Source organism: Ursus americanus, chromosome 8 (genome assembly GCF_024610735.1).
Source record: "Ursus americanus isolate L20-20 chromosome 8, mUrsAme1.1.p, whole genome shotgun sequence".
NCBI classification, from domain to species: Eukaryota; Metazoa; Chordata; class Mammalia; order Carnivora; family Ursidae; genus Ursus; species Ursus americanus.
Genome location: NC_142134.1, coordinates 26,568,340 through 26,595,647, shown reverse-complemented (window position 1 = coordinate 26,595,647; position 27,308 = coordinate 26,568,340). Strand labels below are relative to the sequence as shown.

Below are 27,308 nucleotides of genomic sequence, written 5' to 3'. Positions count from 1 at the left end.
GCTCCTTCCCAGGGAACTGCACTCAGCATCTCACCATGTAGCCGCCAGAGCTGTGAACGGGGTCTGGGAGCATCTATGCTTAGCCCCATTTATTCTGTGCATCTGTTAGCGAGAGATGTCCTCAGATGTCAGAAAAGCCAAAGAGGTTATTTTTTAGGTCTGGGCATGCTCAACATCTTTTCCATATAAATTAATGGTATATGCTTCTTAGCTTACACCATTTTGGCTTATGGAAGGTTTCCTAGGACTGCTTTACTTTTGGATAGCAGGGGGATCTCTGTACCTGGTTCTCATCCATACAGAATTTTTGGCATTTTCCTTAACAGATACACATACTCCCTCAGACCTTAACGCGGAGTAAGTCTCCGAAGGAAATGATTGCCTTCAAGTGCTTCTGTAATTCATTTCAGTAGAGCATACAGAACACTTTCCCCACACATAATAGGATTAATCTTTAAAAGCATCATCTTCTACAAGCAGGTGCAAACCTTTGTCTGCCCTCAGGGAAAGACCAGCCAATGAGAGATTATTCTGGTGACGTAATGCTCGTTAACTTACTCTCTTGCAGACGCGATGGGGGAAGACGCGCTTTGGAGCAGCAGACGTATTGGATTTAACTCTTTCTCACATGACTAATTTTAGCTCACAAGCCACTTCTGACACTTCATAAACATGTCACGTAGGACAGCCCTGAGGTAGTTATGCAAAATCATGAGACGAGAGAATTTCTTTTGAGCACTGGCACCTGTACCCACTGGCATTTGCCAATGATAATTCCCTACCTTTCTTGAGACATCAGTACTTCTATACCCTGGTTCTTATGTGAATCGACGATACATAAACTCTAGCCAGCAGCAGATAAACTTATATTTCTTTCTCAGATATAGATTTTCATGAAAATCAAATCAAAAGGGATAGAGACCTTCTATGTTTTTTTTTTCCCATCAAACTCATAATGGTTGACCTCTCATGACTGTGTACAAACTTAATTTTCATATTCATCCACTTTATTTCAAAGATTAAAAAAACTTGAAAACAGTATTTGAATAGCCAGGTATGTTCATAGTGATATAATCTGCTTAGTGAGTAATGGACGGGGCGCCGCTGATGCAGCTGAATGCTTACGAATGTCCAGAGAAGCCCTAGCGGGGCCGGGTGGCGGCCCACTACCCATCACGTAGTGCACTTCTCTGAACAGTGGGCAAGACAAGATAAACGTGGGTTACTTCCTACCAGGCAAGTGTGCAAAAAAGCAGACACAAGCTACAGATATCAGGCAGGTGTGATCTCGTGCAACAGCTCTTCCCCATCCCTCTCCCTCCACCCCAAACCTCACTTTTTTGAGCCAAAGAATGCAATAGTAAGCATATTGTGAACACATAATTTGGAAGAGGAGTGTCATGATCCCTGAGCAGACCAGTGGTTTATCTGATCTGACGCCCAGGAAGAAAGCAACTCAGACCGCTCAGCCAGCTGTGTAATTCGAAGTGCTGGATGGAATTCAGAGATGATGAGCTGTGAGTACTCAGAGTAAAAATGTAGGAAAGTCCCTTTATTAGAACTTTCCTCCTTGTTTCTTTTTTCAGACTCTCCTCCAAACCCTTGAGAAAAATGAGTTAATTTTTGGCACATGAGACTTTCTTGGGACTTTTCTACTTATTCAGGTCATGGTAATACTGTTGCATTGGGATGGGGTGGAATTCTGGAGCCGTAGAATGCTTCAAACCCGGCTCTAAATAGCGTCTCTATCATATAAGGGAGTGGTAAGTCACTCTCACTTCAGGGAGACACACTTTCTCCATCTATTAAAATGAAATAATAATTCCATAGGAATTACTAAAATAATATTTATAAAGTTCTTGGCAGATAGCAGGTATTCAATTGATTCACTTGACTATGATTATTTCTATTTTTTATACATGCATAATTCCAAGCCACTTTACCTTTCAAAGTTGAAAACCACATTATATAAAATGACTATTTACCCACAGCAGATTCCCTAACATGGTGAATTTTATCTACCTTTTGATTGTGAAATGAACCATTTTGTTTTCCATTAAAGATTTAATTTGTACATATCATTCAGTAGTCTTTTATTTTTAGCCATTAATATTTCAGAGTCAGTACTTCATAAATACATGATTTTAAATATTATCAGAATAAAGAGTAGTAGCATAATACATTTTTCTAGAGATCCATTGATATTTTAAGGGCATGGCTTTTCCAATTCTATATTAAAGGTCCTGGAAGGGACTGGTAAATTAGTAGCTTGAGGTTTTCAGTAAATTAACTTGAACTAAATTGTTTGTATCCACTGACACATTCCTGCAAATTGATTTTAGATTTTAAATTTCAAGGGCTTGGGACACCTGGGTGGCTCAGTTGGTTAAGCGTCTGCCTTCAGTTCAGGTCATGATCCCAGGGTCCTGGGATCTAGTCCCACATCAGGCCCCTTGCTCGGCGGGGAGCCTATTTCTCCCTCTGCCTGCCACTCCTGTTTGTGGGTTCTCTCTCTCTCTCTGACAAATTAATAAAGAAAATCTTTAAAAAATAAAAAAAAATAAATTTCAAGGGCTATTTAGTTCACTTTATCCGAATTTACTGAATGCCTGACCTATATGTGGAGAGACCCTTAGATTAAACCCAGTGGTGACAGCACCAGCTGTGAAGGCTGGGCTGCTACCATCCAGCTGCTCGAGCCTAGTGAAGGGGCAGACAGCACAGGGTGTTAATTTCCATAACAGAGTTATGTATAAAGTTACTGGAAACACAGGTGATGGGGCTTTTAATTCAACATTGAAGCGGTGAGGGGCGCCTGGGTGGCTCAGTCGTTAAGCGTCTGCTTTCAGCTCAGGGCGTGATCCCAGAGTCCTGGGATCGAGCCCCGCATCGGGCTCCTTGCTCTGCTGGGAGCCTGCTTCTTCCTCTCCCAATCCCCCTGCTTGTGTTCCCTCTCTTGCTGGCTGTCTCTCTCTGTCAAATAAATAAATAAATCTTAAAAAAAAAAAAAAAAAACAAAATCCAAAAAACAAAGAAAAAAACATTGAAGGGGTGAGTTTTTGAGAAAAATTATAGCCAGGTAACATTTTATTGGCTTTTAAAGAATAATAAGGAGATTCTTATTTGGATAAAGTAGAAGAGTATTCCAGGTGGAAGGACTCGCTGGAGCAAAGGAGGAAAGGGTTGGTAATTCATAGCTCTCTGTGAAATGGCTATTGACCTAGCCTAGTGTTTGACATTGGATGGGAGTGCGGCGAGGGAAAGGGAACGTTCATGTGTAGAGGGGCTGTTTGGGAAACTAATCTATTACCTTCCAAATCATAAGTATTTGTATCTTGTCTTTGTTACATACCATGAGAAAATTGACAATACACACTAGCTGGATTTTTTTCTTTTTTGTGATGTCTTTAAGCCTATTTGGATGTAAGTAAAAGAATACTATTCCTGGGGCGCCTGGGTGGTTCAGTCGTTGAGCGTCTGCCTTTGGCTCAGGGCATGATCCCAGGGTCCTGGGATCGAGCCCCGCATCGGGCTCCTCCGCTATGAGCCTGCTTCTTCCTCTCCCACTCCCCCTGCTTGTGTTCCCTCTCTCGCTGCCGTCTCTCTCTCTGTGTCAAATGAATAAAAAAAAAAAAAAAAAAAAAAAAAGAATACTATTCCTTTGCTCTTCCTCTGATTAAAAAAAAAAAATTCTAATGTACTAGTAAACTTCAAATAAGGTAAGTGTAAAGTTTACAAACCCTACTTTGAGAAGGCAATATAAATTGTACAAAAATAATACCTGAGGGGGCGCCTGGGTGGCACAGCGGTTAGGCGTCTGCCTTCGGCTCAGGGCGTGATCCCGGCTTTATGGGATTGAGCCCCACATCAGGCTCCTCTGCTATGAGCCTGCTTCTTCCTCTCCCACTCCCCCTGCTTGTGTTCCCTCTCTCACTGGCTGTCTCTATCTCTGTCAAATAAATAAATAAAATCTTTAAAAAAAAAATAATACCTGAGATCTAGAAAATGTCTGTTCGTTTTGATTCCTATAGAAGCATACATGAGCAAACTTGTAAAGGGCCATACGTCTAAGTACCACGTGACTAATAATGTCAGAGTATGCGTTAAAGTAGTATTGTCTATGCTAACTTTGTGAAAGAGTTATCTGGGAAAACTTCATTGTTCATATTCACACAGCGAAGCATAAAACCAGCAGGTCAGAGCATGGGGCCATTCACGTGTAATAATGTGGGTGTGAAAACATTCTTAAATAAAACTTGCTGAAAGTTCTCGGTCATTTTCTTTGAGTCTATTCACTGCATAAGAAGTCTACATACCTTAGAACAGGACTATGTGTATATGCTTAGTAATTCAAATATGTTTGGTGATTTTTATTAGACGTGCACTGGAATGTATTATCCACACATAAATGACGCTGTTGTTAGAATAGGAATTTATCAATTTAACAAATGCTGTGTGCTGAACTGTCTGTATCCTGGTCCCCCTTTGTGACCAATATCATGTATCTTAGAAGTAGTTAACTAGCATTACGGGTAGTTGAATCCCTCGTGGGTTATAGATTTTCATCATGTAAAACCAGCTGCCTGGAGATTCAACCTACCGTCTTCCCCTGATTAGATCACACACGCAGGGTTGTTTGTCTAAGTGTGTGAGTGTGTATAGGCTACCTCATTCTAAAAATGTTTCGAGGTTGTCAGAGTTATATGTGTAATGCAGGAAAATCCACTCTATTCCCTTAAATTCATTAGACAAGGAAGCTGTTAGACCCCTGTGGCTCTAATGCCACGGCGGCCTATGTAAGCAAACCAAAATCTAAGCCTGTAAATGCCTCAGGGTTACAAAGTCAAAACCTGAGGACAACCAGTCACAAACAGCCAATTAGGCTTCAAGTGATAGCCGATCAGCGATGACCTTGCTTTGCTTCCACCTCTTAAGAGTCTCTCGCCAGCTCCCTGTTGGTTGCTTCCAGTTTGCGGCTGTCTGATGCAGATGGATAAATGCTCAAATAAACTCTTAAAAACTTTTGGGTGCCTGGCTGGCTCAGTCAGTAGAGCACGTGGCCTTTTTTTTTTTTTTTTTAAGATTTTATTTATTTATTTGAGAGAGAGAGAGAGAGACGAAGAGGGGCAGAGAGAGAGGGAGAAGCAGACTCCCCGCTAAACAAGGAGCCCGATGTGGGACTCGATCCCAGGACCCTGGGATCATGACCTGAGCGGAAGGCAGATGCTTAACCAACTGAGCCACCCAGGGGCCCTGAGCATGTGACTCTTAATCTCGGGTTTATAAGTTTGAGTCCCATGTTGGGTGTAAAGATTACTTAAGAAAAAGAAATCTTAAAAAAAATGTTTTATATGCCTCAATTTATCTTTTAACTAGTTATTTAAAACTACGAAATTCTCAGAAAAATTTAAAAATAAAGACGGCTTTCTGTTTTCTCCATCAGCTGTTAAGAAGAAGGCTAGCTTTATCACTCCGGTTCCTGGAGGTGTGGGACCCATGACCGTGGCAATGCTTCTGAAGAACACGCTTCTGGCAGCTAAAAAACTCATTTACTAGACCGCATGAAAGAATCAGGCAAAATGAAGTCATGCTATTTATTTATTTGACAAAGGGCAAACACCTTTATATTTTACTACAAAGCTATTTATTTCTACATCGTATTTATTTTTTCATGGATGGAATCATTGTGGATCAGATGATTCATACAACTCGATGCGTTTCCTGCTAATGGATTTTGAGTTTTAGGGGAAAAAAAGAAATAACAAACAATTCCAGTGAAAACTTTGCTAACAGTGGTTTATTTTGTGAATGTTCGTAATATTAAACAACAAAGGGCTCATCATAAATGAATATATTTTTGACAGAAATATCACACACAGTATGTTTTCAATAAATGTTTTGTCGGCTAAATGGGCGCCCTTGTAAAATGTAATTTAGACTTTGACATAAGCAGGCTCAATTTTTATATATTTTGTGTTTATCATATGCTGAAAAAGAGCTTACTTGCTAAAAGAAAGATAAAATATTAAAAGTAAAATCTTGATCTCATGTATCTAGCACATGGATCCTGCAAGCCATCTTAAAGAGAAATGATACTCTATTCAAGGAAAGAAAAGTAAACAAAAATGGCAAAAAATGCAGTGCTGCTTAGAAAGGTAATGATCATTTCAAATTGTGAATGACTACTTGCCATAGTAAAAATGTAATAAGAATATGTTAGGTTTACATGTAATTTCTTTCTTTTTCTAGGAAAATATTTGGATAATACCTTCCTTGAGGAATAATGGAAAATCCAAAACCAAACATACAAAATAAAACTGTGATTGTGTTTTATCACAAATATTAGAAAAATATGATATAGTATGAGCGAGGACTTCATTAAAGAACGAATGTTGGGTTGATTCACAGATTGGGAAATTAATAGGAAACTAAGACACTTACGATGTGCGGAAGCTAAACCTAGGCTGGAACTAAAAATCTACTGCTTTGTGGCCCACAGGTCTTCCCTCTTCTGTATGGCGATTGGTTCTCGGAGTAGATGTCCAGTTTCTAACACAATTTAAATTAGGAAATACACAGGAATGTCAGTTGAAGGCTATTTCGGCACCACCCTAAACACGCACTTGTATTGTTTTCATGCCCAATCCCCGTGTGTATTTATGTGCCAACAATGATTCTTACCCAGTGCATGTCTTTATCAGTGTGTGTTCCTGATCAATTGTGTGCAAGTGACTAGATACTTATAATTAATCATATTTCAACTGTATAATAAAAGCAATTTGAAGAACGCCTGTCTTCTTTTTTTCCTTAAGATATTTATAAGTTTTTTGTTCATATATTTGTTACCTATTTCTTTTGTGTGTGTGTGTTTCAAGTTTTTATATAAATTCCAGTTAGAGTTAACATACAGTGTGTTAGTTTCAGGAGTAGAATTGTTACCTATCTCTTTACAGCATGCTGGGGAAATGTACAGGTTTCTTAAACATGCAAGAAAAGGTTCTATAGCCCATTCCACAATCAGTCCAGACCAATCTTTGTCTAATAACCCCGATAGAAGTTTAAATTCAAAGCTCACAAGCAAACATTTCAGAAAGGGCCTATTTTATTCTCAAGGGCCCCAAATTCCCCAAATAGACAAAATGACCCAAAATACATGTACATGGAAAATGTAAAGTCCTCGGTTTTGAGCCTACCACCCCCAACCCTTCAAAATACAGGAGGAATAATTTCGGGAAAGTTTCTACCCCTTGTCTAAGCTAAAATTCAGGAGGGAATCTTTCTAGAGACTATAACACTGGAAAAGAAAAATTGTTCTGACATTTATTAAAAATGTGAGGAAGACTTTATCCAAGACTATTGCAATGGCATCTAGACTATTGCAATAGAGAAGATTGAACTCAACTCCAAATACAGCAAAGAGAGCTATGGATCTATATCCAATGAGCAGAGTAAGGGGATCAATTGGTAGAAAATTACTATAAGAGGAAATTGATTATGTATCAAGGGTAGGGGGATTCTTGCTAAACTAGCTTACCAGGATTCTTGCTGAAGGCAGGCCAGATTTCAAGGGTGGGGCATGGGATCTTGATCAGATATGGGGGGGGGGTGTCTCCATAAACTGACTTAGCAGCATTCTTTGCTTAAACTGGCCTCAGCAGGCCTAGTCGAGAAGAAGACTCAGAGGAGTCTGACTGAAGTCCAGTCAAGAAGGAAGCCTTTGTCAACACATAAAGGAGATGAAGTTGGTTTGTTGGTACCATGACTTTATTTATGGATACTTGGGGTGAGTAAAAGATAGACATAGGACAGCTGTGCAGAGGGGCTTTGGGAAAGTCACTTTCCTTCTCCTGCAAGTATCTATAAAAAGGATCCTGAAGAACGAAGGGGATTGAACAATTATACGAAGATAGGGAGGTGAGAGTGAGTTTGGCATGTACATAGGACAGCAGGAGTCGGACTAAAATGGAGGGTGTGTGTTGGGGAGTGCTGGAAATCCAGCTGGGTGAGCATACAGAGCTGGACTTAGCGCCTGGGTAATTCAGACCAGGTTTGCCGACTTAGGAGAACTGCGGTTAGAGCCGAGAAGATATTATCATTGATTAACATGAGAAAGTTATAAAGGGGAGCCGATTTTGGAGAAGAGATTATGTTCAGTTTAAGAGTGTCAGGTGATGACGTAATACATAAATAGAAGTCCTGAGAGACGATCAGTCTGGGAAGAGACTAGTGATGAAAATGTAGGACTCAGTACTGTAGACTAAGCACTAACTCCCTGACCTTGTTGACCATTCTACACACCCGGCGTCTCTCTACTCTGCTGTATGGAGTAATGGCTCTTTAAGAGAGCACCTAGCGTGTGTTACATGCTTTACTTTTTTTGTTTTTCTGGACAATCTCCATTTGATAGATGAGGCAATTGACCCTTGGGGTTATTGAAAAGTCTCAGCCAGGGCCATAGGGATAGTGGACATGGAATTGGAACGCAAAACAAGGTCCGGGATGATGAGAGCCAGAGCTCACTCTCTTGTCATGACACCACGCTGCCTCCCTCAGTGCCGTCCCCCACCTGGAATCCTTTCTCTTATTACACATCTAAATCTTCCTTGCTATTCCAGGTTCACTTCAAATGAAACTCGTCCATGAACACTGACATGAGAATTTGACAAAGTCCCACCCGGACTCTCACAGCCATTTCTGCACACAGCCATGGCACTTCTCAGCTCCTTCCCAGTTCTATAGTTCTGTGTGTGCTTTCCATAACTCCCTTCAGTACCTTGAAGTCAGAGTCCATGCATGTCTTGTCTATTTGTCTTGCTAACATCACATCCAGCCCAGTGCCACGGATGTTGCAGGCATTCAATATTGAATGAATGAATGAATGAATGAATGAATGAATGACTGGTAACTGCATCCATGAGAATTACAGAATAAGTTTAGAGAGAGATAAGGCAATGGACCGATGACCATTTCCTGCCAATGTTAGCAACAGATTTTTGTTGAGTTAGTGAAAGAGCAAGAAAGAAGGCAAAGAAAGAAAAGGAAGGGAGGGAAAGGGAAGACACTTTCAGAGATGCTTATGACAAGAGAGAGATGAGTAAATTAAAAAGACAGAAAAAGTGGCAGAAGGGAAGAATGACAGTGGAGTGTTCTTAGCCTTCTTTCCCCTTTCTCTTTCCAACGTGCTCCAATGTGTATCAAGAATGAATGAAGATACCAGAGAGGCAATCTTACAATGCCTGTTCCCCCACTCTTCAGGATTTGGGAAGGGACTTTTTGTGAGAGGACTGAAGAAGCGAAGGCAGGGGACTCTCTTAAAGAGAATGTAAGCGGAATCCATTAGTATGAGTCCCAGAGGAAAGACACGTGTGGGCTGCCTAGAGCTATTTTCTGATGTAAGTCTTCAGGAAAGTGGCAGGCGAGTTTCTGTGTTATGTGGCCTAATTCACCAGAGTGGGGAAACATCAGGAAAGAGCACGGGCCCTTCCTTTCAGCCCCAATGTGAGTGAAAGCCACAGTTGATTTAATATTTAGATTCTTAGGATAGAAGTAATTTATTTAAAGTTTGATTTTAGGAGCTAATTCAGAGAATTCCTCTGAGATCAGTATACGTGTTCTTACCAGAGAACACAGCTGGGGAAGTAGAAAGGACATGGGATCTCGAATCTGAACTCGGATTGGAGTCCTGACTGTCAGGCATGTCTTTTGGTATGTCGCTCTTTTGAGTCTCCATTCCTCAGTTGTCATAAGGGAATAGAAACAAGGCCGATTGTTCATGTCTTTATTCACTCAAGATGGATTCCTTAGGTACATACCATATGTTAGGCACTGGATTTGTTGGGGCCAGGATTGCTGAAGAAATAACTGAGATGTGAACGAAAGCCTTCTGCAAAATGCAAAGCACTATGCAAACTCCAGTGAACCGTTAACAACCAAGACGGCTGTTGTACTATGTCCCAGTCTTACAAAGAAAGATATTTAACGTTAGTCCTAGTATCTCCCTCCAACAACTGCAACTGGTCATAGTGGTTTATTTAACCCTTTGCAAATATTCTTCTTGTACTATGTCCCGGTCTTACAAAGAAAGATATTTAACATTAGTCCTAGTATCTCCCTCCAACAACTGCAACTGGTCATAATGTTTTATTTAACCCTTTGCAAATAAATTCACAGCAGTGGTACAGAGGATGATTATTTGACTTATGTATACTTCAAATATTTTTTGCCTGGGAAAAAAAATTATCCAGAAATGGTCTTAATGAATGGTTAAAACAAACAAACAAACCCGCAAAAGTAGAAATACAAAACGCGGGCACATGTAACGTGAGCCAAGTGCCGTATCGTCTTCTAACTTCAAAATGATGACTCCTGCGGTGATTGCCCAAGTTATAATGAGTTCAACAAGCTCATTCTTGTGTGATTTCTGAAGCCAAATTCATATTTCAATACTGAAAGAGATCCTTTCTGGTAAACCAAATTTGCTGAATGGACGCGATGCAAATGATGACCTCGCTTGACTTCAACAGGTTTTCAAGGTCCAGAAAATATAAGCAACTGAAATTCCTGGTAGAAAGGCACGGCACCTCAGTAAAACGTATTTATGCAGGTTCTTTATAATAATTTGGGGCAAGTGAACATTTATGGGAACCTCCTACAGTCACGAAATCTAATAGCAATAATCACATCTTGGCCTTTAAAATGGCATTTTAATAATCACAGCTAGATTAACCGTGAGGAAATTTTGAATGTCATGTTAAATTTAAAACTTTCTATTCATTAGACATACCAAACCCAGATACTTAAATTTTATCTTGGCGGAGATGGCATTATCATTATCATCATCACCGTCTTGGTGCTGGACTGGTTCTCTGTGGCCAAATCACTGGAGGACGTATCGAAGCACTGTAGCTCTAACGAAATTGGAAGCCCATTCCATTTATACTCAGAAAAATCTGGCAAAATGACACAAAGGCAAATGTTGTGCTATTAAAGTAATTACTTTAAAAAACTTGGCGTAGCAACACAAAATAGCAAATAAATAAATAAATAAATAAATAAATAAATAAATAAAATGGAAGATGAAACCTCTGCTTTTTACCCAAATTTCATTTTCTCCCCTGCCGCTGAATTACAGAATATCTCGATTTGCATGCAGTCCGTACTGAGAGGCGGTGTCACTGACGGCAGTTTCAGGGATGTTTGATTTATTGCCCGGTGATGCTGTTTTCTGGGTTGCAAATATCAGAACTCCCCTTTGTTGGAATCCTATGTAGGTCACTAGCCAGTTTGGAGCTGGTACAAGTCTGTTCACAGCAATGGGGCCTTTCCTGAATTTAGATTCTTTTTTGTTGTTTTAAGCACTTTTACCTACACGATTATGCCCACAGGTAACAGGAAACCAGTGTTTCAGAAGAAAACTTGATCACATTGCTAGATAACACAGGCATCCTGAACAAGTGTGTGAGCGCCTCGAGGGCTCTACCTACAGCTGCTGCCAGAAGTACATATTTTTTTGATTGGTAAGAACTGGCAGATGACGCTTCATGAAATATAAATGCAAGAAAGACTCGGGAGAGCTCCATAAAAGCCTTCCACCCGTCAGTCAGTCTCGGAGGATAAGAAAGAGACTGTTAACAGCAGCTGGAAATGGCCTTTGGAGTTTCAGTATCAGTGTATCTCTTATTCAAAGGTAGGCAATTCCTTTTTGCCTTGTTCATTTTGTATCCGTGTAAAATACGAATAGAATTTTTCTCTGAATTAATGAGAAGTTGGATTTTAACCGTCATTCTTCATGGCAAAGGGCAGAGCAAGGAATCTGTGAATTAATTGAGTGTCCTATGGAATGCAGATTGTGATACCCCCTTTATTGAGACCTGTCTGTTTGCTTTATGCAACTGAAGAGCAGTTGATACATTTTAATTACTGGGTCATAGCATCCTTGTGATTGAATTAGAATGCCCATGTACCCACTTTCTCCGAAAACTGTATGTCTTTCTACTTTCCGTAATTATAAGGTAGTCCCTGGAATTGGTAGAGAGGAGAAACTGTCAGGAAACTGCCCCGGTCGGGTTTTGGATTTCAAATGTAAATGAATTAAAAATAGAACACAAGTGGGAATAAGTGGACTAAGAAGCACTTTTGACCCGTGGCTTGTACATAACTTTCTCGATCTGTTGCTTGCACATAGAAGGAGGCTCACCTGCTAAAGTTGCCTTTCCCCCCCACCCCTTCATATAGCAATGACAGCCTTGACTGCAGGGGCAGCTGTGCCGGGAACACCCCCAGTCACAACCCAGCAAAGTAACTGGACAGTTAACAAAACAAAAGGTATTTTCTTCACACTTGTGTATTTTAAGTGCTTTTTCTTTTTTTTTTCTTTCTTTTTTTTTTTAACCTTTTGAGAGATACTTGGATTGTGATCAAAAGCAACATTGGAAATTTTGAAATATATATTTTATTATTAGATAACCGACTCTTTCAACAGGATGCTGTTAAATGGAAGTGACAGGTAAATGTGCCAGCAAAGAATTACCTTTTTCAAAGGGGCAAGTAAAGTAAACGAGAGACACAGAAACTGTCTTCAGTTACTGCCCTGAATGTGAAACATGCCACATTTTCTGCTTGACTCCTGCTCGGTTCCCAATAACCCATGCGTGTCCTGAGGCGGTTTGTCCCTGTTTCGGCATTCTTGATGACTGATATTTTGATGTCTTTTAATCTGTGACCATGACTTTGCAGCCAAAGAAATTATGACAAGATGAAGGCTTAATCCATCTTTGGAAAGATCTTTTCTCTTGTTTTGCTTTGGGGGGCTTTTGTTGTTTTTTTAGCATATGCTGTGTTTCCTAATCACTTACACCCAATTTTGGTTGTTGATGGTGATGATATATTATCACTATTACTATTATTATTAGAATAGCTTCTGGCTGTTGTTGAGCATCAGGATTTTTTTAAGCCTGTTTGAACTCTCGGAGGTGAACTCGGAAAACTTGTGACCTGCCAAGACCTGTGTACTGGGTAGTTAGGGTTCTCACACAAATCACTATCTCCTCTTGTGAAGACTGGTGATATGACATAGGACAGAGGAAACACCGTATCTTGCTCTCAGAGCCAGGCAAATAAAAGACCAAGTCACATGTTTTGTTTCTGAATATGAAGGCTAGTAATATTTAAACATTCCTCATTTCACCAATAATTTTAAATTAAAAAGAATTTACTTAAAATATTTTGCCCGTTTGAGTTTTGAATATCTATCCATTGGCAAAACAAAATCAGTATGAGCTTTAGAATAATTTTTAGCCAAACTTCTTCATGTCCTCTGAGCCTTTGAGCCAAGAGAAAAGATCTTCACTGGGATTCAATACTGTAGAAAATTCAAGAAGAGTTTCCCCTCAGTGACTGACTTCATAACAGTGCACCCAGGACCACCTTTTTACTTCCTTGAGAGTGAAAGTTGTCCAAGTTGCCGAGAATAATAAAAGAAAACAGGGGACTGAATATATCATCTCTACAGTTTTCCTTTGCTTTCTTGATGGAGAGCTTCGGTTTTCCCATTTTTTATTTAATTAAAGATCTGCATCCAATATCTTAGGAAATTTTTCATAAACTTAGACTAATATTCTTCTCCTTGGGGGAAAGATGAGGCTCTCTAGTATACTCTTTCTTTGAAGATGTCTTCTTTCAGTTCTCACATTTTCTAGGAAATCCTGGTTCAGGCTTGGCTAATTCAATTGATTTAGTCTTGACGTAGGAAGAACCGAACACAGTTTATAATGGGAAATTCCTACAGGCTTAGACTTAATTATTAAAATGAGAAACTAGATTCACAACACCACATTCGACAAAATGAAGGGGAACCTTGAGGTAATATCGTGGGTTCTCAACCAAAACGAAGTTATATAACACAGTGTCTTATTGGTGGCTCAGTAACTAAGATTTAGTATTTTCAGTGTAAGAAAAATATGCCTTTTTAGATCTTTTTCCCCCTAAAAACAAACAAGTAGGATTCTGTTAATCTACTTAGCTAGCAAGGCAAATATGGTAGAACATGATAACTAAAAATGGGGAAATATGTTTTCATAACAATAACAAAATAAAATGCCACTAATTCTGCTTGGGACAAATTTAAGAATCGGTAATTAGATTTTTACCAAAAAGGACTCAATTAAGCAGCTTTACCCAAGTGTCGTCCCCACCGCGTACACCCTGAGGATGGCATGGACATATGTTCTGTACATCAGGGAACGAGGAGTAAGCATCCTGAAATCTGTACATTTTTCCAGAAGACAGTTTCCCAAAGGGAAGCTTCCCATAGAGACTTCTGGACACTTGACCATAAAAGTTTTGCCAGATGTGGTCATTTGCATAGTGTTGGAAATCAAAACCCAGATTTTCTCATTCTGTCTCAAGGGTTTTCCCCATTATCTCATAATGTCTCTTAACGGAGTAAAATTTCCAATTAATATTTAAAGGTGTTGTCTCAACTCTGTGAGGCTTGAACTTGTGTCCGGCTTCTGGTAGAGGTCGTGACAATTCCTCTTCTGAAATCAAGCACAGGGCTCCCTTTGCAATGACCTTCTCCCTTGGTAGTCCACAGAAGACGAAGCGGGGGAACGCTCATCTTCTCCAGTTCGTGATCTCTGTAAATCCCAATTTCCTAAGTGCGGACTTCTCAGGTGTAAGGGGGAGAATTAAAATAGGAGAAGCAAGGCTAAAACGAGAATCAGTGCTGCCACCTTTTGGCAAACTTGTATCTCTGCCTCATTACATAGCTTCTAAGGAGCCGAACAGTCACCACCCACCTCCGCCCCCCGATTAGTTAGTGATGTGTCTAAATGATACTAACCTAAACCCTGGGACGCTAACCTGCCGACGGAATCCGTCAATAGTTGAAAAGGCAGAGCACCCAAAGAATATTCTTAAGATAAAAAAGATCTCTTTACATACGTGTAACAAACCTACTACAAAACTGTGACGCGCTGCATCTGTTAATGTTGTATGTCCTTTTCCTAGCTGACTACACAGAAGGACCCATAGCCTTGAAGTTCTCACATCCTTGCCTGGAAGACCACAATAGTTACTGCATCAATGGTGTTTGCGCGTTCCACCATGAGCTGGAGAAAGCCATCTGCACGTAATTGCAAAGAACTTTCCAAGTCCTAGAGATGGGAGGAGATGAATTTATGTTTCCCATGTTTCTATGCAGTTCACATAGTACATTTCCACACACCTCTCTCTTAGCTAGTAAAAAGGGTACCTCATCTGAACATGACTCACTGTATTTAAATATCTAAGGGGTCTTCTTCTAACCTACCTAACCCTCATTACTCGAAAGCCGGGTCCCCACATTAGCAGCTTCTGTGTCACCGGGGAGCTTGTTAGAAATGCAGAAGCTTACACTCCACCTCCAAACTACTGAATCCAAATGTGCGTTTAAGCCACATGCGAGGATGATTCTGACGTTTCACGGGGTTGATCACAGGATGAGATGACATAGACGCTAGCAAACACACTTCAGGATTGTAAAGTTCTAGAGCAATTAGGTACTAGTTCTATGATCACTGGTTTGCTGGGCACTGTCCTGTGAAAGAGTAGGTTAACAGTTTTCTAGAACAACTCATGCAAGCAGACTACCTTTCCCTTCTACCCATGAGGGAAGTTACATTAATATGGGGCCTTAATGAATTGGTTATTGTGAAATACCTAGCTTCTTCAATACATGTAACAGTTGGCTTTCATTTGGCATTTTCCCCTTTAATTTACATTATTTACTTTCTTTTGAAATTTTTCACTCTTTGAAATTGGTCATTTCTTCATATATCTACCACTATGAGTTTTAAAATTATGCATGTTTTTCTTTTTTTAAAGGTGTTTTACTGGTTATACTGGAGAAAGGTGTGAGCACTTGACCTTAACTTCATATGCTGTGGATTCTTATGAAAAATACATTGCAATTGGGATTGGTGTTGGATTATTATTAAGTGGCTTTCTTGCTATTTTTTACTGCTACATAAGAAAGAGGTAGGAAAAAAATGAAAACATGAAGTCACTTGTTCACTTGATGAATGTTTATTGAGCCCCTACAATGTACCGAGCACTGACATGTGTAATTTTTTAGTGAAAAATGGCTACAGATCTAGCAATTTCCTTCATATTTGTTTTGGTGCTTTTTCTTATAAACACAGACAAGCAGTTAAAATCCACCTGCCATTGCACTAGAATAGCTCCAATTTACAATTTCCCTTCATCCTCATCTCTGTCTGCCCACATCAAAGTTATAGGTAAGGAGGACAGTAAACTCCACAAGAGTAGAGAGGGTGTCCGTTCGCAATTATATGTTCAGTGCTAATTACCATGCCTGGCACACAGTAGACACTCAGCAAATATTTGTTGAATGAACAAATCAAGAAACGAGTATTAAATGAATGAAAATGTACGGCAAACATGGGCCGTTTTCTTTTTAGACTTCAGCTGAGGGTTTATTCGGGAGATTCCGTCTACTGCTAAAAGCCTAAGAAAATAAGCTTGATCCACCAATATAAATTACTTGTATTATCCACACTGGTAATTTTTTCTTAAATCCATGTAACTAGGATAAAGTCAAGAAATAATGTGAGAAAAGTTAAAGAAAAAAGTGCAAATACATTTCCTTTGTTGTACCCTATTAACCAAGTTGCCATTTTTTAAATGACCAAGAGTGACTGTACGAAATAAAAGTTTGACTGCTTAATAACTGCATCTTAGAAGAACATCTGTTATGTCAATTGTAGATCAATTGATATAAAATCTGTTCTATCAATTGATATTGTTCTATCAAGTGTCTAAGAGACCAAGAAAAGGAAAAAAAAAAAAAGAAAGGAAGTAGAATATTTTAATGTTAACAAGACCGTTATGTGAGGTCAGGTTCCTTAGCAGCGAAACGTAAGATGGGGATTATTGTGCAAGTCACTGGCCCAGGGAACGCTCTAAGGTGAACTCTGTAACGGAGTGAGAAAAACTAGAGCAGAGGATGAAGGTTAGCAAAGACGTGGCTTTCACTGAAGTCTAGCTTTGGCCCAATGCCATGGGGAGATCTAGAACATGAATGGCATGGCAGACATCTCCCAGGAGGGCGAGAGATGCTGGTTTTAGTGCCCTGTGCCGTCAAGCATGGGTGGCAGGATGCCGCTGGTGGGAAAGGGGCATGGGCTTGGAATCTCCCAGGAAGCTTCAGGCTGAGGGCTCTATTGGCCAGGGGCGGTCCTCTGGAGGAGGATGCAGCGGTGAGCCTGTGAACAGCTATAGCGCTGGGGGATGGGTCCACCCCGTGGATCTGGGGTGAGGCACCAAGCACAACTGCTGCACCAGAACATACGTATCATTCTCCATAAACCATACAAACAGCAGTCAAATTCACACGGAAACCAATGTTCTGTTTTAGGTGTCTAAAATTGAAATCACCCTACAACATCTGTTCCGGAGGAAGACCACTGTGAGGCCTTTGTCAGAAATTTTCACGAGGCATTTATAAAAATCAGTGGGCCCCAAACTGAAATCTTCAAATGAAACAACAAAACTTCCCAAGCTGACTGGACTGGAAAATAATGGAAGCTGGGATCGTGATGAGATGAAAGAATAAACGTCAACGTAGGTCTTCGGACTTTGCCGTCGTTAGGGTGCCACGGGAGCCGAGTGAACAAGCTCCGGTGACAGAAGTCAAGTTCACAGTCCTACTCCGGGTTGGTTGCTGTCGTGTGTGGTTGCTGTTCTTCCTGCAGAAGGACCAAGTTTCAGGCCTCTGACCGTGTCAGATGTGAGTGTTCATGGGATAATTCTCAACCTTGCAGCAAGCCAGAGCAGCGCCAAGCTTGGGTTCTCCGTGTGCTTGCTACCACCAGCATTTTGGATCACTTTTCTGTGGACCTGGTCCCAAACACGCTGCTTTCCCGGTGTCTAAAAGAACGTGACGTCCCCTGTTAGGATGAGGTCAGTGTAATGGCACTTCCAGGGACACAAGCATGGGCCTGAAGTCTACACCAGAGGAAAGAAAATCGAATGTCCAAGGCAAACACAAATCATGCCCAGCTTGTGACAACACTATGTAGCCTTTATCTGTGAAGTATGGAATAAGCTAGAGTTTTCGATGACTGAAAGCTATCTGGATATCGAGTCCTGAGTAGGTGAGACATTTCTGTTTCTGCGTGGATTATAAAACTTGGTGTTGGACTCATCGGTCCCCTAATGTTTATGTTCATCACCTCTTCCTGTTGTTAGTGGAACTACCTGGTGACTATCCATTTTGACTGAAACTCTAGAATTCTACTAATAAATAAACTTCGACCGTTGGCCCTGAAATAGAAACTCAAGAATTGGACATAGGAATTTTTTCACCAGCCAATGGCATGTGGAAACTTTCTTTACCATTTCTGAATACTTGATGGCAGATTTGCACGTAGTGAGAGAAAATGGAACAATGGCAGAAATACCGATTTGGGAATTAGGGTCCTTCCTCTTTAATCCTATTTCTTCCGCATAAGTCGAATAGTCTCATGCAGGTCTTTTAATTTCTTTGGGCTTTGGTTTTATTTTCTACAAGGCCCTGATAGCTTCAAAATTGGACAGTGGGTCAAGAGAAGTTTTTCCATATTTGCTCTGCAAGTGGGATTATTCTCAACCCCACCTCTGTCCCCCATGCCACCTCTAACCCCAAAACACACCACTGGATATCATCTCAGGTGTATCGTTTAGTGTGTGGTTTGTAGAATAATAAATTAAAAATTTGTTTTTCAAGGAAGTGAAACAGGAAATTAAAGAATAATGATATCTACCAATTTTCTCTGGGATTCAATCTAAAGCTATGGACTTTCTTTTCCTCCGTTGTGATGTAGATAAGCCAAACAGTTCTGATCACAAGAGGGGTTAAAAGAGAATCAAACAGGAACGTTCTTACCATGGTAACAAGACTTTCGCTTCTAATGACTTTCCATTCACTCCTCAACAAAACTTCACATTCTGCTTTCCTTTGAGTACAAGGTATTTCTCCAGCTTTGTTTTTCCTTCATAAGGAATTTCATGCAGATGAATCGCGTGTCAGCACTTTCTGCTTGTCCTCACAAAGTATGCAAAGGTTACATCATACCAAAAAGTGGGGAGGTGAAGGAGCCTCCCAGTGACTCCAGCGACCGCACCTAGAAAGCTATGCTCTTCCTGGGCATTTCAAAAAGGTGTTAAAAAGCTGGGGAGAGTCCAGGAAGAAGCAATAAAGCTTAATTAAGGACTGCCTCTTGATGAAAGGAAAGAGGAATTAATGCTGGAGTCCGGGGACGTGATAACCTAAAAAGTTATAAGTATCTGCTGTCTATAAGTATTTCTAAATTGTAAGCACAATATAATTGAAATTAAATAACACCAGACTGAGAGTTAAAATTTCCAGATTGCCAAACCGAAACAGAAACCAATAGGGAATCAGATTTTTTCACTGTGGAGTAGGATGCATTAAGAGTATAAGATCCCCCCCCCCTCCCAGTGAGATGACAGAAATTCAAAGTGTGGTTTATGAGAAGCTGTCTGTTTGCGGTCTGTCGTACAAAAGAATTTTCAGGTCCCATGATGCCTAGAATTGATTTTGCAGGGAGAAATGAATCTCTGGCATTCCTATGGCAACATTTACATATGTAAGTAGGACTCCAGTGAGAAAATGCATACATACAAGAGGTTCTGCAAACCTTCCCGTCTTCTGTTTTTTGCCCTGTGTGCAGTAAGACCCCGAGAAGAGGCTGCCAGGGAGGCCCTGCGTCAGCGCTGCATTTTCCGCTCTCAGTCATGAATTATTAGGTGGGGTGGATCTTCTAGGAAAGGAATGGGAACGTGTTTCTGGCATCTTTGACTAAAACAAACTGGATGAGGGGTTCCTCGATTTCATTCAATTTCCATTTTGTCTTCTTCCTGTGTCTATCCTTCAATCTTTGAGAACACATTCTTAAGTCATCAATATTCATAAGTCATCAATATTCATATGCTTCATTAATTAGCATATTGGACCATGATAGGGGTGGGAGCAAACACTATAACCTCAGTCATATTTGAACCAGTAAAATTACAAAAAAAGAATTATAATTACTTGTTATTGTATCTTCTTTCCCCAAATTACTTTTTTTTTTAAAGTAATCTCTACACCCAACATGGGGCTCAAATTCATGACCCTGAGATCAAGACTCGCGTGCTCTACCAACTGAGCCAGCCAGGGGCCCCATCCCACATGACTTTTTGTATATTATGTTTTTATAATGTTTGAAGTAGATGAAATTAAAACATAGATTATCTTTTCATGTTTCCGGGCACAATACAAATCTAATCCTTTAATTTTGAATCATCCATTTTGGTGACGTCAAGAAGACTTCCATTCATTATATGTAATTGAAAAAAACGTCTTAAGAAAATAACAAGGCAAACAGCAATTTAAGCTTTTGATGTTGGACATGAGGATGATTTTTGTCTGCAGAAGACCATGAGTAAGCCATCTAACTTCTGGTATTACCAAATGCCACAAACTCTCTGTAGTGTGATGTAAATATTGATATCCTGCAATCCACATTCATGGGAAGGGTTACCAGAATCCTTCTATTGCAAAATACCACTCTTTCTGGCTTACATCATGGCTGCATGACATCAGGTTCCTAGCAGCTGCCAAGATGAACTGGAAGTGTTGAAATTTAATTTGTCAGAGTCTGGCACTGCTCATCTGGGTGAGTCCATGTTTCTGTCCGAACCTTGGCGCGGCCCTGTTCAGTAGCACATTCAGAAGCAGATCTTCCAAGTTCAGGTCCCGATTTCTGTTAATCATTCAATCCATGCGTGCCCGGCTCAGAGCACAAGAGCCCAAGCCATTCGTTTCCTACAAATGCGAAGGTTGGGCTCCTGGAGAATATCCACGTGAATCAGTGAGTCCCACCGCTCTGTTTTACTCCTCTGCCCAAACTGAACATGACGGCTCTTCCAGATTGTGGGCCACACCCACAGCCTCCAAAGAAACATCCCATGGAGATTAGGAGTGTGATTACAGGGTAACAAGGGGAATTGAATTGTTTAGTTGGGTCTTAGCTATAATATATCTCATGGCCTTTCTTTATAATGTTTATGTCTCAGGTGTTATTGGAGCATAAATCAATTAGGTTGAAATTCGGTTAGGACTGTAGTCAGGCAAGTATCAAACTGGCGTGCTTTTGATCTTTAAGAGGCTGGTAACTAGGCTTCACAGCTTTCTGGAAAGAATGGCATCTATAGATCTTTAAAACTGCACAAAAATATTGATTCAATATTGAGTCTTCACAAATCAAGTTAAAGTAACAGTGTAATATAGCTACCATGTTTGAAAAGCATTATTAGCATTATTTTAATTAATTCATGCCTCTGTGTAATGAGGCTTAGAGAAAAGGCTATTCCTTTGTCAAGGTCACTTAGCCTTTCAGTGGCAGAGCCTAGACCCGAACCAATAAATCGAACGCCAAAGTCCCTCATGTAAACTCTGTATGATAACGCTTCCCAGTATTTTAGGGAAAAGAGTGGTGTCAGGGGTTTGTTCCTTGATGAGCTTAGAGATAATATCCAAGTGGTTTGTATGCAAATGAAAAAAAGTCCCTTTCTTTAAAATATATAAAATAAAAAACCTTTGTCGTGGATCAACCATAGAAACTCCCTGCTATCACCTGCTGATTATTAAGATATGCATAGCATCCCGCGGGTGGGGCCAGAACAGGGATCAAGTGCCCATTGACAGATGAATGCACGTTCTGGGGAGAGACTGTAGACTGGTTTATCTTCGGGATTCCGGGGGTGAGGAGGTCACTTGGGAACACTTGACCCCAGCCCGTGAGCAAGGGTTCTCTGGCACTGGTCCCCTCACTGGGACACACCTGGCTTAGTGGGGTGAGGGGATGGGGAATGAGTGGTTTTCCCATCTACAGAAAAATCTCATCCATCTCCTTCCCACCACGTCACTCTCACAATCCTACCCCGAGTCCCACGAATACTTTAAAGAAAGACACTCAATGGCCCTGGTCCAGCGAGGGGCAAAAATTGGAAGCAACACTAAAAACTCGATGCAAGGGATGGACACTTGGCCGACCCGCGATCTAGTCCAGCTGCGCGATTATTCAGCTCTGTCGGCGCCCTTCGCACACGATATTCTCGCGTATGAGGCGCAGACGTTCGACTAAGGATCATCTCTCTATCCCCCTCCTGCTTGAAAGTTGTGTGTGGAAAACACGCAGCTTCTACTGCAGATCCAGCCTGCAGGGGCATTTCCTTTCACCTTCATGGTGTTAATTTTAAAACAAGCTCACATTTAGAAGTCTAGATATTTTAATATATTTTTAAAAATCTAGCTTCTTTTGGAAAATAGATCTAGAGCGCTGGTCCTGCACGCTTGCGTTGCTTTGGTTCAGAGCCTGCTCTCGACGCCTAGCCCGCTTCTGCCCAGGGTTTCCATGGGCCTCTAAGTCTGCAACCGTGGTTCTTCGGGTTGATGCTAAGATCCTGCCTCATGTCCATCCCTCTGAGCCTAGCCATCGGCTTGCCTGCAGAGGGCCTTGTTGGACTGCAAACCGCACAAGCCAGGCAGGGCCGCAGAGGCCGGTTGCCTAGGAACGTGCTCTTCAGGGGAACCCCCACTCACCTGGAGGCTGGCAGGGGCGGCGCCGGATGCCTCACTCTGCCCTGCCCACGCCCTCGGTCGCTCTCTGTATAATCCTAAACAGATTTGTTTTCCTGGAGCTCTGCCCTGCTTCTGTGTTCCTGTCTGTGGCAGGGTCTCCGCTGTTCAGCCGCACGCATTACCCTGTCCATCTCTGTCTGTTTACAGATATCAACCTTCCCTCCTTTGAATTCCCTGGATGTTTATTCAACCCCCCCCCCGCCCCGCCCCCGTGCTTTTTAATCTCCCAAACACTGTTCACGTTTTACCTTGTTTTATAATGATTTCTGTTCTTGGCTAATTTCCAGGGGCAATAATAATGGACTTCGTTCACTGGGTTTCTACCTTCCACTGAGCACAGTGCTAAGCAATTTATAGAGAGCCTCTCTTTCGATCCCCAGAGACAGCCAGGAGAATGATTTTATTGGGGGTGGTGGCGAAGAGTGGCTCCCGTGAGCCTTTGGAGTTTACCAGCCTGAGGTTCAATCCCAGCTCCACCCCTCTTACTAGCTGGGCCACTGCGATCAAATTTTTTTAACTTTCCTAAGCCTGAGTTTTGTCATTTGTAGAAAGGGGACATTATTTATCTCCTAGAGTGTTTTGAGAGAAATTGTAAATGCTCAATAAATATTGGCTATGTTATTATGATTGCCTTCCATTTTTCAGATTAGGAGACTGAGTTTAGAAGGTTCGAGTACCTTGTTCAATGATATACATCTTGTAAGTGGCGGAACCTGGATTTGACCCCAAGGCTGTCTAGTTTCAAGGCCTGATTCACTTGGCACAGTACTTTGACCATGGCTGTTGCTTGGCCCTGTTGTTTGAAGTAGGATCTGCGATCTCAGAGAGCTGGGTTTTGAATCCCAACTGTTTATTAGTTCTGTGTTGGAGAATAAATTATTTAACTGCTCTAAATCCTATTATAAAACAGGGATAATAATTACACCTAACTTAGGGTCATTTTAAGACCAAGTTAAATTTGGGGCACCTGAGTGGCTCAGTCAGTTAAGCCACAACCGACTCTTGATTTCGGCTCAGGTCATGATCTCAGGGCTGTGAGATCCAGAGCTCTGAATCGGCTTCCTGCTGGGCGTGGAACCTGCTTAAGATTCTCTCCCTCTCCCTCTGCCCTGCCCCCTGCTAACTCACAAATGCATGCTCTCTCTCTCTAAAAAAAGACTAAGTGAAATGAGATAGCTAACATATGTAAAAATCTAGAACACAGTGCTCATTCAATAAATATTACTTATAATTATTTACTATTGGGAACTTCTGTTGAAGAAGCTTTTTTGACACTAGTACAGTTGGTTTTATTATAATGTGACATATGCCTTCCTAAACCTCATCACCCTACAAAACTGAGCAATAAAGACCATAGGGCTTACAGGAAAATTGGGGTTAGGCGTATGATGTTCAAAAACTGTCAGTGACATGTTAAAAAAAAAAGAAGAAGAAGCCTAATAAAAATCATAACACAATTTTGTACATTTTAAACAGTAAGGAAATAAGCATGCAGTTGCTCGTGGAAGTGAGTGTCGGAGAGCTGCTGGTGGATTGCTGTCAAGCGATGGAGGAAGCATTACAGAAATAGCTGGAGAGTTGTACCAACAGATGTGGATGGGAGGAGCTCATAACACAGACGTGAACCAAGGTGGCTGGTTTATGTTTGAGATCCCTGCACACATGTACGTTAGGAGCCGTCCAAGCAGCTCGCTCAGCAATCAGCCCTGTGCCTTCATCTAACAGTTCTAGCAGCTGAAGTTAGGTGGAGGCAAACAAAATCCTCATTATGCTCAAATCGTCCCTTTATGTTGGAATAAATTGATGTTTTCAAGCATTGCTTAAAAGATTTTATTTATTAGAGAGAGCGAGCGAGAGAGAGAGAGCGTGCATGAGCAGGAGGGAAAGGGAGAAGCAGGCTCCCCGCAGAGCAGGGAGCCCAACATGGGGCTCGATCCCAGGACCCTGGGTTCACAACCCAAGCCGAAGGCAGACCCTCAACCGACTGAGCCACCCAGGCGCCCCTAAATTGATGTTTTCAACATAAGCTTTCAAACAGAACTGACTGTACCTTGAAATTATCACAACCTTTGTCTCTCAACCTAAAACTTAATTATAATTATTAGGCACTTGAAGTATTCTGATTATATGAGGCAGTAAAGGGAGATTACAATAACCCTCATTTCCCCAACTAAATTTTAGCAGGAATGTCAAGGACATAACTCAGAGACCCATGCTACTGTGGATTCACGTTCTCTCAGCCAAACTTGTTATCATGGTGTTTGTTCCTTCCTTTGTCAAGCTACAAATGGATAGAAAACCGCACGACTGTTTTCCCTTCTTAAATTAATTAACACTACGATGGCTTTCCTCCAAATATTACTGACTTCCAGTACGAATGGGAAGAGATCCAATTTTTCTTCCTTTCATCATGATTTATTCCCTTCCTCTTTTTTCTCATCCTTTGAGAAAACTGTTGCTTTTGTTCGAACTATCTTTAAATGGTGCAGAAGGGGAAAAAAAGTTTGCTTCCATCAGCAGTCTATATTAGGCAATAAATTATGCCAAACTGCAGACCTCCTGGCAGCAGGAACTTAACAAAACCACAAAGAAGGGGCCCTTCAGCCAAAGGAAATTCAGAAGAAAGAAAAGTCACACTTGGCATGTACAGGAGTCCTCAGCTTGAGCCTAGAGCATCCGGTTCAGGGGTCAGGCCTGTCTGGGTGGGCTGGGCAAAGAGGAGTGTCTGCAAACCGGGGCTCTGGGCAGGCTGGAGGCCATGTGCTTGCGGGACAGGATTGCCTCCCTGTGAGTGAGCAGACCTTCAGATGCTCCTCAAACCGGATCTGGGTTGACTGTCCTCCGGGGTTGACCGCCACGGTTGGTTTCCATGGCTGAGGAGATACGCGGCATGTAGCAGCATGTGGCAAAAATTCGTGTGTGTGCCTTGCTGGCATCCACGCTGCTTCTGTAAACAGCACCCCGGTTGTGCTTGGGAGTGCCGTCCTCCTTCACCTTCCCTGTACCCGGTTTAACCGTGCTTACCTCACCCCTAATCCCAGGGCCACTGCAAGCATTCCACCAGCCCCAGTACGAGCTGCTCACTGACAGGCAAGTTTGTGACCTAATCCAGGTCAATGAAAATCAGCCCTTGGGTGTTTGCTTTGTTTTGTTTTAAGTCCTCTTACACCCGAAGGGGGGCTCCAACTCATGACCCCGAGATCACGAATCACATGCTCTACCAACAGAACCGGCCAGGTGCACAAACCTTGGGTTTTTATTGGAGCTCTCTGGCGTCGAAGATCTCTCTTTCCCGATTCTATTGTGAAATTAGTGGAACGAAATCTTGGACTTTGGTCCAGGCCACCACGGCTGCCGTAGACAATAGCCTGCCTGGCAAGGACACCACAACAGAGAGAAGCAGTGAGAAACAGGGAAGAGATTTTGACCCCTGATGTGAGCATGGTTGAGGCTCCAACTCTGGTCCTGGGCTTTTTATTTTTATTTATTTTTATTAAAGATTTTCTTTTCAAGTAATCTCTACCCCCAACGTGGGGCTCGAGTTTGTAACCCTCAGATCAAGAGTCGCACGTTCTACTGACTGAGCCAGCCCCGTGCCGTCCCACGTCCCTGGGCTTTTTAAAATAAACCGGTCATGGGGCGCCTTGAGTGGCACAGCCGTTAAGCGTCTGCCTTCGGTTCAGGGCCCGGCGTTGTGGGATCGAGCCCCACATCAGGCTTCTCCGCTAGGAGCCTGCTTCTTCCTCTCCCACTCCCCCTGCTTGTGTTCCCTCTCTCGCTGGCTGTCTCTCTGTCAAATAAATAAATAAAATCTTAAAAAAAAAAAAAGTAAAATAAACCGGTCAATACAGTTCATTGTTAGCTTAAACACTTTACCATCTTCCAAAACCATCAAATTTACTCAAAAATTATGGTAGAAACTACTCAACTTTTTGCTCCTTAGAGGTTTTTATAAGATATATGTAGTCTCACTTTTCCATTCACACCCAGTCACTCTTTTTTTTTTTTTTGAAATTTGTTTAAATTTTCAGTAATCTCTACACCCAATGTGGGGCTCGAACTCATGACCCTGAGATCAAGAGCTGCATGCTCTTCTGAAGGAGCCAGCCAGGAGGCCCACAACCCACTTCCTTATAAAATGAAAGCTCAAAGACTAAGAAGTTTGCACATGCAATCAGGGACAGAAAAATAAGTCACTTTTTTTTAAAGCTTGGAAAGACCTGGATATTAACATTGTAGCTAGTAATCCACATGACTTATGCCAGAAAGGGTGCTTTCTAGCTGTATCCATCCAGGAGTCTGCACAGAAGGTTTTTCTAAGAAATTAATTTGTAACCTTATACATTAGTGGCCATGTGAAACTTTTGATGACATAAACCACTGGTTTCCGTAGTCGCCAGACTTACCATATACCAAATGTTTTTCTCAGTAAACGTACAAGCTCCGCCGTGTTGGAGTAAGTTCCCAGATAGCACAAACTTAAAATTGTTTTTTAAACATCTTCTTTCATTATGTAAAACCAGAAGTTTAGCTCACATGCCAATAGAGGATGATTCATGATGAGAAAAATTCAGAACAACCTGCCATCTTGAAAAAGAGTAATTGGCCATTAGGCCTCCTG

General features: G+C 41.4%; 2 protein-coding genes across 5 annotated transcripts in view; both read left to right on the top strand.

Annotated features, from left to right (window-relative positions):
• MTHFD2L (methylenetetrahydrofolate dehydrogenase (NADP+ dependent) 2 like) overlaps positions 1 to 6,779 on the top strand; it is a 124,730-nt gene extending 117,951 nt beyond the window's left edge. For 3 of the 4 annotated variants that reach the window (XM_045789579.2, XM_087864081.1, XM_045789568.2), the window contains one exon: positions 5,444 to 6,779. In XM_045789579.2, coding sequence (XP_045645535.2) covers positions 5,444 to 5,556 — 113 coding nt within the window. In that variant the 3' untranslated portion in view covers positions 5,557 to 6,779. The remainder of the gene's footprint in view (positions 1 to 5,443) is intronic. The other variant, XR_006778112.2, reaches the window with a different exon arrangement.
• Positions 6,780 to 11,570: 4,791 nt separating this feature from the next.
• On the top strand, positions 11,571 to 18,773 carry EPGN (epithelial mitogen). The gene is made up of 5 exons (XM_045793007.2): positions 11,571 to 11,686; positions 12,235 to 12,324; positions 15,010 to 15,130; positions 15,865 to 16,017; positions 17,417 to 18,773. The coding sequence occupies exons 1-5, from the start codon at positions 11,644 to 11,646 to the stop codon at positions 17,469 to 17,471; spliced, it is 462 nt and encodes a 153-aa protein (XP_045648963.1). The 5' UTR covers positions 11,571 to 11,643; the 3' UTR covers positions 17,472 to 18,773.
• Positions 18,774 to 27,308: the final 8,535 nt, after the last annotated feature.

Bases quoted from the DNA above. Each gene is read 5' to 3' on its own strand.
- EPGN (XM_045793007.2), top strand. From the start codon at position 11,644: ATGGCCTTTGGAGTTTCAGTATCAGTGTATCTCTTATTCAAAG. The intron at 12,325-15,009 runs GTATTTTCTTCA...TCCTTTTCCTAG, and splicing joins GACAGTTAACAAAACAAAAG to CTGACTACACAGAAGGACCC. The intron at 15,131-15,864 runs GTAATTGCAAAG...CTTTTTTTAAAG, and splicing joins CTGGAGAAAGCCATCTGCAC to GTGTTTTACTGGTTATACTG.